General features: G+C 41.5%; 1 protein-coding gene across 2 annotated transcripts in view; it reads left to right on the plus strand.

The window, feature by feature from the left end:
• Positions 1 to 15865, plus strand: part of SPACA7 (sperm acrosome associated 7) — a 56589-nt gene extending 40724 nt beyond the window's left edge. For both annotated transcript variants that reach the window (XM_055360357.2, XM_019039970.4), the window contains 2 exons: positions 13624 to 13701; positions 15661 to 15865. In XM_055360357.2, the coding sequence (XP_055216332.1) occupies positions 13624 to 13701; positions 15661 to 15725 (143 nt within the window). In that variant the 3' untranslated portion in view covers positions 15726 to 15865. The remainder of the gene's footprint in view (positions 1 to 13623; positions 13702 to 15660) is intronic.
• The last annotated feature ends 464 nt before the right edge of the window (positions 15866 to 16329 follow it).

Here is a 16329-nt window from a genome sequence, read left to right on the forward strand (position 1 = left end):
TTTACTGGGATACATCTTGGTATTAATTTTCCCAGATACAAAATGGATCCTTTCAAAATTAGACTCACCTATTATTTTTCTACAAAGTTATCTCAATTATAACTTTAAATATTCATTCTATTCCATAGTTAATGCTGCTGTTGTTTTCTTCAATTACACCAATTATACAGATGTTATTTCTTCTTTGCCTGCCTGTATTATATTTTCCTATTATTTCCTCATTGATGTTTTTTACTTATTTCTTTATCTCATTACATTTTCTTGTTTTTCTGACTTACTTTTCTACCTTTTATTACGTTTCCATTTAAGTTATATCAGTATTGAAAAATACTGATCCTTTATTTTGATTGTTTTGAGATAAGAAAAATAAGTGTATCCTCTGATATTTTTGGTTCTTTTTAATCTTACAGGACCATACATGTTCCCCTTTTGCTACTTTTGTCCTTTGTCATTCAATTTCTAAAAGGAGCCTACTCCTTATTTTTTGTCTTTTCTCTTTCCCAGGTGTTATGTATTTTGAAGACTGATACATAAAATTCACATGTGCTTTTTAAGTTCTTTCTCTGTAGCGCTTTCTCTGATCTACCCAGGACCCATATTTAGTATTTTCAGTCTTACAGTGGAGTTGCTTATTCTGATAGTGTTTTCAGATCAATATTAGGCTTTTTCTAGCTCGCTTTTCTCACTGTTTTATCTCAACCTGCCATTGCTCATCAATAAATGTTGCATGGAGTGAATGTAGGGCAGGAACAGAGATTCTTCACTATAACTTTGAAATTTTTATTCTTTATTTTTTACTTATTGTTATTTTGATATTTGAGTATTTTATAGTTAGGTTATGCCTGAGTGTATAGTTCTGTGTAATCTTATTTTTCTTTCCCGTTTTTCTGTGTCATTTTTTGAGGAAATATTGGGAGACACAGGCCTAGGCAGCTGCCATAGTCCTTAGTCACATGGAAATCAAATCAAAGGACTTAGAAGATTCAATTTACTTATTTGTGTTTGCCAATGTTGAAAACTATACAAGTTGAAAATCTTTAGAAATTCTAGATAAAACATAATAAACATTTTTAAATGTCTATTATGATCTGACAGCAAAGTAAAGGAAATCTTCAGGGCTAGAAAACCAAGAGAGAATTAAAATCCAGAGCAGTAAGTTACAGATCTAATTGCAGAACAATCCTCAACTGTAATTTTCCCTTATGAAACATAGAAATTTGGCTGTTAGAGTTTATTTGCAGAAGATGAGGCCTAGGGAAGAAAAGTGTTGCAAATGAAATCCCTGAATAATGCTACGACTGCTAACAAGACTACACCCTCAGTAAAAGGATAGTGTAGATAAAAAACCATCTACCAGCACAGGGAAATGTAAATATGTCTGTGTAAGCCTGTACCACATGGGGACTTCAAGTTCTGTGTATTCTGGAATAGCTAATCTGTGAAACTAGCATGATAGGAAGTCTCATCTGGTGACAATTTGGGTCAGAGGGCACTTGGCAGAAGCAAATACAAACTTGATGTAAAGAATGATTCCCTCAACTTGGGCTACACAGGATTTTCACAGACAATAGCTCTGCCAAAGGTGAGCTTATAATTCAAAACACAAACTTATGGGAAGCAATATGCCATGGATAATAAGCAGCAGGCAAAATAATAGCATTACTAGACTTCAAGAATTTCAGATAATTGAACAATCTGATAGAGCATTTGACATAAGTACGTTTCAGGTTCTCTACCTCCACTTAGAATGCTGTAAAAAAAATGTTACTGTCTAGCCAGGTGCAGTGGTGGGTGCCTGTAATTCCAGCTACTTGGGAGGCTGAGGCAGGAGAATCACTTGAACCCAGGAGGCAGAGGTTGCAGTGAACTGAGATCATGCACTGCACTCCAGCCTGGGAGACAAGAGTGAGACTCCATTTAAAAAAAAAAAAAATGCTACACTACTCTCACCCTAATAATAAAAAGTGGGATCATCTACAAAACCATGGCTTTCCTTGAGCCCATAAGAACATTCCAGTAGCAGGGTAAAGTAGGCAGAATTCAAAAAAGAGGCAAGCCTACCCAAACAGAGGTGGAACACATGAGCTTTCTCATTTTTGGCCAAGCAGGAGAAAAACAGGTCACCACCACACAAGTGGGTAAGAAGTAACCACTGAATTTTTTAATAGCCAAGTGTGGGATATAATATGCATTTGAAAAATCCAGATGCCCCAGGCACAAGGGGGCTTGCATTCACAAGGTCTTCTCCATAGGTCTCTGTAAGATGCTCACAGGAAGGACTGGGGCACAGCAGGGCCGCAGAGGCATGTAGGGAATGATCACCCACAGCTGGGGACAGACAGGTGACCCCTCCCACTTTCTCAGTAGCTCTGAAGCTATAAAAGCCTCTTGTGGAGGGGCAGCAAAGCCTCTTATTCCCAAAGCACAAGCAAAGATCTATGACTTCTGGGGATAGGAGTAAAAGCAAAACTTTTATGCCTCTAGAAGAAAGATGTTAAACTACATTGGGGCCAGGATCCTTCACCATTACTGACAGAGAGCTGTTACCACAGGAAGAGACAAGAAATACCACCCAAGACCAACCACTGTAAAAGGCAAAGTTTGGCTACTGAGAGAAGTGACATGGGTGCTGATCAAACAACACAGATTGCCGGAGAGTGAGGCTGGATAAGGACAAGTGAGAAATCCCCTGCCCATCACAGGCCTAGCAGGGAGTAACCAGTGAAGGGAGTATATCCCCTGAGGGAAGGGAAGAACTGAGAAAGAAACCCGCTCTGCCGTGCACGTGTTCAGGGAAGGCTGAAGGCTAAAGGGAAATAGAAACACTACAAAAGTCTCTGGCCCCCTAGCTCCTACTGTGAACACAAGGCAACAGCAGCACACTTCTGGAGGACTTTGATTCTTCGGTGCATTGAAGATGTCAATAGCCACAACTGATTCCAAGCCAGACCTACCTCTGACAAAACTGGCTCAACCCCCATGCTAATGGCATGACGAAAGAAGAGGTGTGCCCATTTTAAGGCATAATACAGTTTATGTCAATCTCTACTGTGCTTCATACATGATGTCTGACATTCAATAAAAAATTACAATACACAAAAGGAAGCAAGAAAAATACCCATTATAAAGTAATAAACAACAGAACCAGACACAGAGATGTCCCAGATGTTGGAACTATCAGACAATGATAACTATGATTATTATGTTAAATAATCTAGTGGAAAATGTGGAAAATATGTATTAAAAGATGAGGAATTTCAGCAGAGATATGGAAATTATAAGAAGAGTCAAATGGAAATACTAGAAATAAAATACATAATTTCTTAAATTAAGAATTTCTTAAAAGAGCTCATCAGTAGACTGTGCACAGCTAGGAAAAAAAGTTAGCTATCTTGAAAATAGGTCAATAGAAATAAAAACTGAAACATAAAGGGAAAAAAAGAATGAAAAAACACCATATTACCAAAGAGTTATGGGTAAATACCTCATTTCCTCACATACATATCATTGAAATCACAGAAAGATAAAGAGATGAGAGAGAGCAATATAGAGGGAGAAATCATGGCTGAAAATGCCCAAAAGTAATAAAAGTTATCAAACTACAGATCCAAGTATCTCAGAGAACACCAAGCAGGATACGTTTAAACACAGAGACACACACACACTGTAGGCATATCATATTTAAGTTGAAATTTTTAAAACAGAGTATATTGAAGGCAGCTAGAAGAGAGAAAAGAAACACTTTACATAGAAAAAAACCAAGATAGGAATTACAGCAAACTTCATATCAGAAACTATATAATCTAGAGGACAGTGGAATGACATCTTTAAATGACTGAAAGAAAAAATTGCCATCCCAGAATTCTATTCTCAGAGAAAATATCTTTTACATATGAAGACAAAAATAAGGATTATTTCAGACAAAGATAACACATCGTTAGCAGATCTGCAAAGTTAGAAATGTTAAATGGCATTCTCCAGGCCAAAATGTGGATTGTACAAAGAAACAAAAAGTACCAGAAATGGTAAAAATGAAGTAAATATGAACGACATTTTGGTACTGTTAGTTGAGATCACTTGAAATACAATTGAATCTCCAAAGGGAAAAGAAAGAAAGAAACATGCAAAAAAAAAAAATGTATGTCAACAAAGCAAAAAGGAGGGCAACTGGAGGTATGCCATTTAAAGGTTCTCACACTTTACATGAGGTGATAAATTACTATTTAAAGTTAGACTGCAATAAGTTAAAGATACATATTTGTAAAGCCTAGATCCAACACTAAAAATATTTAAGGTGTGAATAACAAATCAATAGAGGAAGTAAAATGAATATTTAAAAATACCCAATTAATTCAAAGAAGACAAGGGGAAAAAGAAATAAAGAACAGATAAGGCAAATAGAAAACAGCTAGCAAGTTGGCAGTTTTTAATCCAAAAACATCAATAATTACCTTAAGTCTAAATGTTTTACACCAGGGGTTGTCAAACTATAGGCCAAGGGCCAAATGTAAATATAAGAATATAAATCATTCTATTATAAAGACACATGCATGTGTCTGTTCATTGCAGCACTACTCACAATAATAAAGACATGAAATCACCCTAAATGCCAATCATTGAGAGACTGGATAAAGAAAATGTGGTGCATATACACCATGGAATACTATACAGCCATTAAAAAGAATGAAATTATGTCCTTTGCAGGGACATGGATGGAGCTGGAGGCTATAATTTTTAGCAAACTAACACTGGAACAGAAAACCAAATACCACATGTTCTCACTTATAAGTGGAAGCTAAATGATGAGAACACATGGACACATAGAGGGGAACAAAAGTCACTGGGGCCTACTTGAGAGTGGAGAATGGGAGGAGGGAGAGGATGAGGAAAAATAACTAATAGGGACTAGGCTTAATTGCTGGATGATGAAATAATCTGTACAACAAACCTGGTGACACACTTTAAAACTTGGAGAAAATGTTTTTCTAGAAAACTTTAGAAAAAAAAGAAGAAAGAAGAAAATTGAAGTGGCTATGTTACTATCAGACAAAGTTGACTTCAAAACAACATTATCAAAGATAAAAGGAAAACTAGATCATTTTAGAAGGGTCAGTTTCTTAGGAAAACACACAATAATCTCAAATATCTATGCACTATCCACCACAGAGCTTCAAAACAAGTATGAAGCCAACCTTGATAGAAATGAAAGTAAAAGCAGACAAATCTATAGTTACATTTGGAAACTTTAGCACTCTTTTTCAGTAATTGATAAAATAAATAGACAGAATAAGGACATAAAAGGCCAAAACAACATTTTTAGCCAAATTACTCAAATTGACCTTTTATAGAACACAATCCACCCAGCAACAGAGGAATGCATATGTTTACAAATGCTCTTGGAACATTCACCAACATCCACCATCTTTTTGACCACAAAACAAACTTCAACAAGTCTCAAATAATTAAAATCATGCAAATTATGTTATCTGCACACAACAGAAATAAACCAGAAATCAATAATAGAAAATGATGTGGGGAAATCTGATGATCTACTCGAATGAGCTGTTTCTCTGATGAGAACAGAATGACAGAAGTTCACATATAGACAATGGCATTGTGTTGGGGGGCTTGGTCCTTTTCATTAAAAGAAAAATCCATCCTGAAATTCGAACCCTGCTTCCATGGCACAGGGTTAAAGAAATGGAGTCTGAATCTTACAAAGTGCCTCCTCTGGGACCCTCTACTGCCAATTATTGCTTTGCTTCCTCTCGCCTCCTCCTCCAGCCTGAGTCATGCCTTTTAATTTTTACCAAAAGCCAAATGGAAGTGTCCAAGCAGCTCCTGATTTAGCTCAGCTCCTAAGATGACAGGAACACAAGAGGCAGGGCCGGTGGCGTGGTCTCCTGGGCTGGGAGCTGTCTGTTCATGCTGTCTCAGTACCTGCTGCTCTGGGCTGCAGGTATTTCTCGGTACATCCATATCCCCCCATGGGAACAAGGCTTCCTGAATGAGAGAGTGCACCCTCCATGCCGACCCTAGCACCTTGCCTTGAGTAGGTGTTTGTTGAATGAATGAATGAATGAATGAATGAATGCATAGACACTGAGGAGAATGTGAAACCTTGACCCTTATTTGTGCAGAGGACTGGAGAAGATGCTTCTGTGAGAATGTAAAGGAAAAACCCCTTGGATTCATTAACATGGAGGAAAGGTAAATCCCACAAAGTCCTAGTGACCTTACCAGCAACTCAGATGCAACCTGACAGGGCAGCCATGTGCCACGGTGGCGTGGGCGCCCGGATCCAAGGGTGCGCACAGGCTCCCCTGCAGGGTGACATAGGCCAGGAGAACATTGCAATAGAAACAGATGCGAGTCAGAGGGCATGAGTTGAAAAAAAAAGTTGAAGAAAAGATGGGGAAAACCATTTCTCCATGTTTACTGATGGCACATGACAAGGATAAACTGTCTGAAACAGAAAAGATGGACGATGAAGCCGATACAACTGGAAGGAAACATGCCTTCTCCCTGGTAGTTAGGAAATGGGATGGCTTCCCCTCAGCTTGGCCCGGCCGCTGGAGCCAAGGTTGGGAGTGCCCTGACTCTGCTCCCGGTTTTCAGGCAGCGCGAGGCCACCCAGGATGGGCCATAAAGTCCATTTATTCGATTGGCACCAACATTTGAAAAAGAAGAACAGAATAAAGACAGAGGGTAAGTATGAAACTGTTGTTTTCACCAAGAGTGGAGGCAGAGAGAGAGAAGACAGAGAGAGACAGAGAGAGAGACAGAGAGAGAGAGACAGGGAGACAAAGAAGATGTGTGAGAGAGAGAGAGAGAGAAGCTCTCACAGCGTAACATGATTTTTTTGTGCCCTGGTTGAGAGCTAAAGAACAGGATGGTGCAGCTCTGGGGGACACATTGTCTCTGCAAGTCTCTGAGGTCTGGGAGATGCAAAGCACCCTCTGCCTCCCCACCCCCCATGGCACTGGAGGCTGGGCCCACATCACGGGTCCTAGGGTGGACAGCACCAGAGTTCCATCTGCCAGGTCTGGGATCCCCAGGGAACTGATTTGATTTCAGCATTGTATCCTTAACAAACAGTAGCCCCATGCAGGCACATGTCACTATGTTCAGTCACTATGTTTAGTCACTACTGGTTCCCTAGGGCTGCCATACAAAGTACTTAAATGGAAATGTATAGCATTAAATGCTTGTATTGAGTTAATTTGCATATATGGTGTGAGGTTATTGTTGTTTTGGTTTGATTTGTTTTGGTTTGGATTTTTGCATATTCACGTCCAATTGTTCCAACATCATTTGCTAAAAAATTCAACTTTCTCTCTTGAGTTGCCTTAGCATATTTGTCGAAAATCAGTTCATCATATATGTGCAAGTCTGTTTCTGGACTTTTTATTTTGTTTTGTTGATGTAAGACCTGTTCTTCCTCATTGCCCATTTCATTGTCTTGGTTACTGTATGTTGATCACAGGTTTGGATTTTCCAACTTTGTTCTTGATTTTCAAAATCAATCTGGCTATTCTAGTGCCTTTATCTTTCTGTATAAATTTAAGAAACAGCTTATTAATGTCTACAAAAAATTCTGCTAGGATTTTAATTTGGATTGCTACAAATCTATAGATCAATTTGGTAAGATCTGCCATCTTAACAATTTCCAGTCTTCCTACCTATGAGCAACTCCACTTATTTAGATCTTTGCTTTCTTTCACGTTTCGTAGTTTTTAGCATAAAGATCTTGCATATTTTTTTTAGGTTTATACATAAGTGTTTAGTAGTTACTGATATTATTATAAATGGCACTTTTTAAAATTCAATATCCAGTTATTCATTTTTAGTATATATAGAAATATTATTGCTTTTGTATATTGACTTTATAACCCATAACCTTACTAAACTCACTCTTTAGTTCCAGTAGCATTTTTGTAGATTCTTTTGGATTTTCTACGTAGAGGATCATATCACCTGGGAATCGTTTGTTCTTCCTTTCCAACATATATGTCTTTTGTTTCTTTTTCTTGCCCTGTATCACTAGTTAGGATCTCCAGTGCAATGTTGAATGTTGAAGAGGAGTCATAAGCACAGACATTCTTTCATAAGGGTGAAAGCATTTGGTCATTTGCTAGGAAGGATGATGTTAGCTGCAGGGATTTTTTTATACATTCCTTTTGTTGGGTTGAAGAAGTTGCCTTCCATTCCTAATTTGCTGAGAGTTTTGTTCATGAATGGAGTTTGAATTCTGAGAAAAGCTTTTTCTGAATCTATTCTGCGCATAGCAAATATTTTTTGTACAAAGTCAGACAGTAAATCTTTCAGTCTTTGAGGGCAATGTGGGCTCTGTTCCTCGAGCCTGCCACGGGAGCACAAAAGCAACGTGAACAGTGTATGAACGAATGAGCATGGCTGTGTCCAAGGCAGCTTTATTCACTAAAGCAGGTGCGTCCACAGTTGACCATCAGCCGCAGCTTGCAGCCCTGCATCTGTTGGGATGGTCACTTGGTTTTACTTTATTCTGTTGATGAGGAGAATCACATGTGATTGATTTTTGACCCACTTGGTCATTATATTGTTGGATTTAATTTGCTGAAATTTAGTTCAGAATTTTTGCATCTGTATCCCTGGGGGACATTGGTCTGTGGTTTGTTGGGTTTTTAATGCTTTTCTCTAGCTTTGGTTTTAAGGTAATAATGGTTTCATAGAAATGGGTTGGGAAGTAGTCTCTCTTCTTGAATTTTCTAGATACATTCATATGAAATGAATATTATTTCTACCCAAAATGTTTGATAGCATTTATCAGTGAAGACATCTGGGCCTATATTTTCTTTATGGAAGAGTTTTAACTACAATCTTAATTTATTTAATAGAGAGAGAGCTATTTTGTGTATTTATTTCTTCTTTAATAAGCTTTGATAATTTGGGTCCTTATGGGAACTTTCTCATTTCACCTAAGTTGGCAAAGTTATTGGCAAAAGTTTTTCACAATAGTTTTTTTTATTCATTTTCAGTGTCTGCAGGAACTGTAGTGATAGCAATTCTCTACTGATTTGTATCTTTCTAAAAATCCTATCAGTCTGATTTGAGGTTCATCCATTTTATTGATCTGCTCAGATAACCAGGTTTTTTGTTTCATTTTCCTCTATTTTGTTTTTAATTATAGTGATTTCTTCTCTTAACATTATTTTCTTTCCTCTGCTTATTGTAAATTTTATTTCCCCTTTTTTCTAACCTTTTGATGTGAATACTTAGATCATGGGTTTTAGACTTCTCATGTTTTCTAATAGAAATGTTTAGTGATTTCCTCTAAGTATCACTTTTATCTCATCCCATAAATTCCAATATGTCGTGTTTTTATTTTCATCCAGTTCAAAGTACTTTATCATTCACCTTTTAAATTTCTTCTTTGATCCATAGGTTGTTTAGAAAAGTGCTATTTAGGCTGGGCATGGTGGCTCACACCTGTAATCCCAGCACTTCGGGAGGCCGAGGCAGATGGAGGGTCAGGAGTTTGAGACCAGCCTGGCCAAAATGATGAAACCCCATCTCTTCTAAAAATACAAAAATTAGCTGGGCTTGGTGGTGGGCACCAGTAATCCCAGCTACATGGGAGGCTGACGCAGGAGAATCACTTGACCCCAGGCAGCAGAAGTCACAGTGAGCCGAGATCATGCCACTGCACTCCAGTCTGGGTGACAAAGCGAGACTCTATCTCAAAAAATAAAAAAAAACAAAAACGAAAAAAAGAAGTGTGCTATTTAGTTTCAGATATTTGGAGGTTTTTTCCAGATACCATAATTTTATTGATTTATAATTTAATTTTATTTTGGTGAGAAAACATATGTTATATGGCATGATTATTGTTAAATGAATTTTAAAACTTTAAATATAGCCCAGAATATAGTGTGCTTTAGCAAATATTCCAAGTGTTCCTGAAAAGTATGTGTATTATACTGTTAAGAGGTGGACTGTTCTATAAATATCAATTAGATCAAGTATGCTAAGTAGACTTGTTCAACTCTTCTATATCCTTATTAAATTTCAATCTACTTGTTCAGTTGATTATTGAGAAAGCACTGTTGAAATCTCAAACCATAATTGTGGATGTGTTCATTACTTCTTTTAGTTCTAGCAGTGTTTCCTTCATGTACTTTGAAGCTCTCTTATTTGTTGTATAAACCTGTAGGATTGTTATGTTTTCTTGGTGAGTTATCCCTGCAACATGACTCTTGGCCAGGTGCAGTGGCTCGTGCCTGTAATCCTAACACTTTGGGAGTCTGAGGCAACAGGATCACTTGAGTCCAGGAGTTCAAGACCAGCCTGGGCAACATAGCAAGACCTCACCTCTACAAAAAATAAAATATTAGCTTGGTGTTGTGACACACACTTGTAGTTTCAGCTACTCAGGAGGCTGAGGCAGGAGGATGGCTTTAGCCCAGGAGGTCATGACTGCAGTGAGCCAAGATGGTGCCACTGCACTCCAGCCTGGGTAACAAAGTAAGACCCCATCTCAAAAAAAAAAAAAAAAGAAAGAAAGAAATGACTCTTTTATTCCTAATAATATTATTTGCCCCTAAATATACTTTGAGATTTAAGTAACTATTTTACCTTTCTTTTGATTGGTATTAGCATGTCATATCTTTGTCTATCATTTTACTTTTAACCCATTTGTGTCTTTAGGGGGGTTTCTTATAGACAGCGTATGGTTGGCTCTTGCTTTTTTATCTAATCTGACATTCTATGCTTCTTGAACATATGGTATATAGTTTTATAAAAACATTTTTAATACTTTTGCTTTCTAATTCTACTCTCGTGTCATCTCTGGGTCAATTTTGATTAATTTTTCTTCTTATTGTAGATGATATTTTATTGCTTATTCACATACCTTGTCATTTTTGTTTGAATGCCAGACATTGTGAATCTTACTTCATTATGTGTTAGATAGTCTTGTATTTTTAAAACTATTATTGAGCCTGTTCTTTAACCCAGTTAAGTTACTTTAAAGCAGTTTGGTCCTTTTGAGGCTTGCTTTTATGCTATATTAAATGGGACCAAGCAGCATTTATTCTAAGTCTACTATTCCCCACTACTGAAGCAATGTAATTCTGTGTACTCAATGTCCTGTGTATTATGAGGGTTTTTTAAAATGTTTTCTGACAGGAACCCCACTTATTTCTGGCCTGTGTGAGCTCTGGAAATTGTTCTGCCTGTTCAGTTGTGTGGTCCTTTTTCCATCCTTGAGTAGTTTTCTTACAGCCATTCATTGGCCAGTAATCAGCTGAAGGCTCGAGGCATCCCTTGCATCTCTCTCTCTCTCTCTCTCTCTCTCTCTCTCTGTGTGTGTGTGTGTGTGTGTGTGTGTGTGTGTGTGTGTGTGTGTGTGCCTCACTCTGTCCTTTGAACTCTAGCTACTTTGACCTCTCCAAACCCCTCAGTATATTGAGATCGCTGGGCTCTGCGTAAGTTCTCACTCCTAATGCTGCCCTGGAAACTCTCCAGGCAGTGCCTGAAGCAAGCATAGGGCTGCATTCAGCTGCTTTCCATCTCTCAGGGGATCACTGCTCTTTGCTGATTATTCTCCGATATATGGGAAATCACTGTTTCATGTATTTTTTCTTGTTTTTTAATTAAATTTGGAGGATAAATCTAATCCTTGTTACTCCATCCTTTCCAGACATTAAAAATTCAAATACTAGATTTTTACCCATGTGGTTCCATTGAGAATCCTGGAACTGTGAAAAGCTCTGCATTTCAACTCTGGAAGGAAAAGCAAGGACTGGGGTGATGGCCCCTGGGTTCTCCCAGCTCAGCCGCATACAGCCTCAGTGCCCTTAGGAAGGTGCTTTGCCTCACTGGGGCCTCATCTACGCATGAAGACTAAGTATTACCCACGGGTTTCACCAGGTGCCCTAAAATCGAATGAAACCACACATACGTAGGGAATGGGGAAATGTTAGCATCATATACTCTTCCCTGGGACTCCCAAGGGCTAGAGATTACAAATAAGCAAACTAAAGATAAAATGTTTTGTATTAAATGATGAATTACATATGTTTCCACAAATAGCTAACCTGAATTATCTGCCAAAATTTTCTAAGGAATCTTCTCTAAAAAAACTGTGTGTGAATTCATTTTGAGTATGAAATTGGCAGTAATCTCTCTGGTGTAGGTTATCCCTGGAAAGATATACAGGAAACCGGGTCACAGTTGTGGCCTCCAGGAGGAAACTGGTAGTGAGGACCAACCACCGGAAACAGCCTGATGTTTCACTGAACGTCTTTCCTAAAACTTAAAAATTGTTCCATGGGCTTGCGTCCTTATTAAACATATAAACTGAGCACCTAAGAATAATTTAGATACATGTTTTTAAAGCCTGAAGCAGCCTTTAAGGATGCCTGCAGCTTTTAATGAATGTTTGCAGATCCACGTTCCTCTTAATGTAAAACGGATTAAGAGGAAAATAGATCTGCAACTATCCTCTCTTCCTTGTTGCCAGAAAACCCAACTTCCCCATGCAGTCTCTAACTTCTGGGAGTAAGAAAAGTTTCGTGGTTCATAATATCATTCCTGACATACTGACTGTGCCTAAACTTCAGTTTAAGACTTTGGGACCTGGTAAAATCTAAGTATCCCATAGGACATATATAAATTCATGTCATAATTATTCATTTCCTGTAACATTAATGTCAACAAGAGACTCATTTACTCAGCAATACCTGCTGAGCCTGCTAGGTGCTCGGCAGATATATGAGGGATTCTTGTTTCCAAGAAATGAGACTGAGGGGTCAGGCCAGTCAACAGTAGTCATTATTCATGCGTTCACAAAATGCAGATGTACCAAACCGTATTTTTAAGGATTCCAGGTTGCACCTGCACGGAGTTTTGGGAGAACTAAAGAGAGGTGGGTCCTCCTGGCGTGCTTTGAGAGTAAGAAAAGTAAATAAAGGAAGAGGATTGCAGTTCTCTGTAGGCTGCCCCCGACTAGGAAATGTGCCTCCCAGGCTGGTGGCTGTTCCAAAGGCAGCCTCCCACCCAACAACTGCAGAAGCCGGGGCCGGTTTGGGGGGACTTGGAGCCACTCCTGAACTGATTAGCCACTCACACTGCCTGCACCTTTTCCTGAGCAGCGGGGACCACACAGCATAGTCATTGGTAGAAAGGGCTGGCCAGGAAGAAAGGTGGGGGAAATTCAGTGTCTGTAAAACCTGTGTCCGGGTCCAAGGACCACGGCTCAAGTGACCATGAGTGTCAGATCCACAGAAGGGAGCCCTGCTCACCACCAGCAGTGGGGAGCCCTTAGGACACAGAGTGGACAGAATACTTCTATGCTAGTGTCTCCTAAGAGTGTAAAGAGAAAACACAGAGAAAGCATAAAGATGTAGGACTCCACTCATTGCTTGGGCACCAAGCCACACTTTCTGGGGCTTGCTGGAGGAAATGTTTTCATGGCCTCGCCTGAGGCTGTGTCTCGGGAAGCTGCGGCCCCTCACCCCGCTTGCTCTGTGCGTGGGTGCTGCTTTGCTCAGCGCTTACGGCTCCCTGAAGTTAAAGGAAAAGTGGAATCATGCCTTAATTATTTACAAAGCGTGATCATTGTACTTATTGTTTTCTCCACAGAAAAGAATTCAAAGAACACTCAGTATGAAAATCTATCCATTCTGGACCAAATCCTTCAAAATATTGGAAGATCTTCAGGTAGATTGGAAATAATAGATAAGTGTCTTCTCATTTGGGGATTCTTTTCCTGCTCAAGGGACAGGTGTGTCTCCGAGCAGCTCCAGGGAGAGCAGGTGAGCCCAGCCCCCAGGTGGACCCACCTGAGCTCCACAGGAGCCCCTGTCCGACCGTTGATGTGTGGACACCTGACCGGACAAGTCCAATTCAAGGAGTCGAGGCCCGTGTCAATGAGGGAGTGCTCTCCCTTTTCAGCTGAATGGAGCAGGGGACTAGTCCCCCTTTTCCCAAGAATAATCAGGACTCGCAAGGCTGCCACCACCCACCTACTCAAGGGTCTCAACCACGTGATGACGGGAGCCTGCTCCCCCATGACAGGCCCAGGAAGGGCCCCCACACCCCCTTCAGGAGGCCCCCCACCCTCTCGTGGGGTGGGGACCCCCAGTCCAGCCCTTCTCCACTCCCTGTTCACACAGCTTCACCACTGTCCGCCTGCTAAGAGTTGGCCATGCAGATCCTGTGGCTTCTGTCCCTGGCCCCAGGCTTCTCCTAGGAGCTTTCCAGAACACCTGGGAGCCAGTCCTGGGTGAGGCTGACAACCCTCTTGTCCTCCCGGTATCCCTGACTCACATGGCAGCCCAGTGTGCCCAGCCCCTCGCCCCATACCCTGCAGTACTTGCCCGTCCACGCAGCCTGAGACCCTCCATCTGGAGCGCGTCACACCATGAATCCCGAGCTGCTGTCTGTGAACACCAAAGACTTTGGCAAACGAGCAATTGCTGAGCCACATGGCTGGCTCTTCATAGCCCGAGCACAGAGCCAGACGTTGAGACCCTGTCGCCTTCACTCACCTCCACTGGTGCTTCCCAAGCACCCACCACGTGCGAGGCACTGTCCTGGCTCTGGGGTTTCTCACATAAAACAGAGAGCCCTGCCTGGGAGCTCACCCACTAGAGGACGGTTAGGTGGACCTCCCTGTCCCCTCTTAAGGCATTGGGGTTCTGATTTTTCCATCCAGCCTGTCGGCTGCTGCTCCCAGCCCCTCACTGTCCACAAGCGTGGGAAGCCGGCCAGCTCGTCCTTTGTTAAAATGCTGAAGAGGACGGTCCCAGGAAACGTCGCTGGAGACCTCCCTGCTGCATGAGTTGTCATCGAGCACAGGCCAGGAGCTTCTCTGAAGTGGGGCCCCCAGCCCCCCATGTTCAGACTTTGCTGGGCCAGTGTCAGTCCCAGGACCACAAAACTCCAGGCCACAAGGTCTGCTCGTGTCCCCAGCAGCAGGGACCAGGCCAACACACGCGGTGTAGGAAGGGCAGTGAGCGGTCATTCAAGCTACAGCCAATATCCCAGACTGTGCCACTGTCCAGGACAACCTCTGCTGCTTTAGATACAATTTCATGATTGACCTTGTCAAGATTCCAGTTCCCTGGGACCTGACTGTTCTGCAGGGAGAACCACAAATTCTCCTATAACACAGACAGCAAAAGACAGGGGCCTCTGCACTGATGAAGCTCCTGTACGTCACCAGCACCTCTAGGTGTGGCCGTCGGCAACAGAAGCCCCGGAGGTGACAGTGGGGACTTCCAGAGCCCTGGCAATGTTGGACAGTGAAGAACCAGGAGTCCCCAACCTCCTGGTACTGACATCCCAGGAATGAGATCCACAGCCGGCCGCTATGAGGGGAGGAGGACGAGGACCAGTCCAGCTCCGCCAGGCTTGGAGTTGTCGATGCGTTTTGAGGGAGAACGCAGGGGAAATGACACTGGACAGGGTGGCCCCGCGGGGAGAGCCAAAGGCAGCCTGACGCAGCCAGCGCCCCCACCCGGTCCTCCTGCCCCAGACACATCCGCAGGGCTCTCCCCTCCGTCCACAACTGAGGGCTTGGTTCCTCCTGTCCCCTGGTGTCCCTCGATCCTGCCAGTGCCCCCATCTCCCTCATACCACAAACTGCCAGGCTCAAAATATCCTTTTTCCACACAGGAAACATTTTCCGTAAAGAGCAGCAGAGGACCAGCGCACAGAGGAGGAGCCAAGGCAGTCAGTGAGGCCGCAGCCCCAGAGCCCCTGCGCAGGAGAGGAGCCTGCTAGAACCGCCACCCACCAGCCTCCGGAACAGGGCACTTGTGTGCACACGCCCACGTTCTCTGAACCATTCCGCATAAAGGAAAATCATTTATTCACACGATCCCAATTGGAGTTGGTTTATTTAAGTGTTAAGCCAAAGGGTATGTGGGATTTGTTTTTTTTTTTTAAAAAAAGAAGAAAACAAGAAACAAAAAAAATATCGAACCTGGAAATAAGAGCATCAGAATATTCTGTCTACAAATAACATAATCTCAGAGCTCATAAAGAATTCATCCATGAGGAACAGAGACTACAAAGGCCTGAGAGTCTCTTCCCTACTGCCATGCCTTGCAAAACACACACGCACACATATAACACATGCACACACATAACACATGCATACAAACACAACACATGCATACACAACACGCATGCACGTACAACACATGCACACATACAATACACATGTACATACATGTGTATGCATACAACACACATGCAACATGCACACACATGCAGCGTACATGCACATCCAACACATACGCATGCAACATGTGCACACATGCAATCCACGTGCATACAATA

This window comes from Gorilla gorilla, chromosome 14 (assembly GCF_029281585.2).
Source record: "Gorilla gorilla gorilla isolate KB3781 chromosome 14, NHGRI_mGorGor1-v2.1_pri, whole genome shotgun sequence".
In the NCBI taxonomy this organism is placed as follows: Eukaryota; Metazoa; Chordata; class Mammalia; order Primates; family Hominidae; genus Gorilla; species Gorilla gorilla.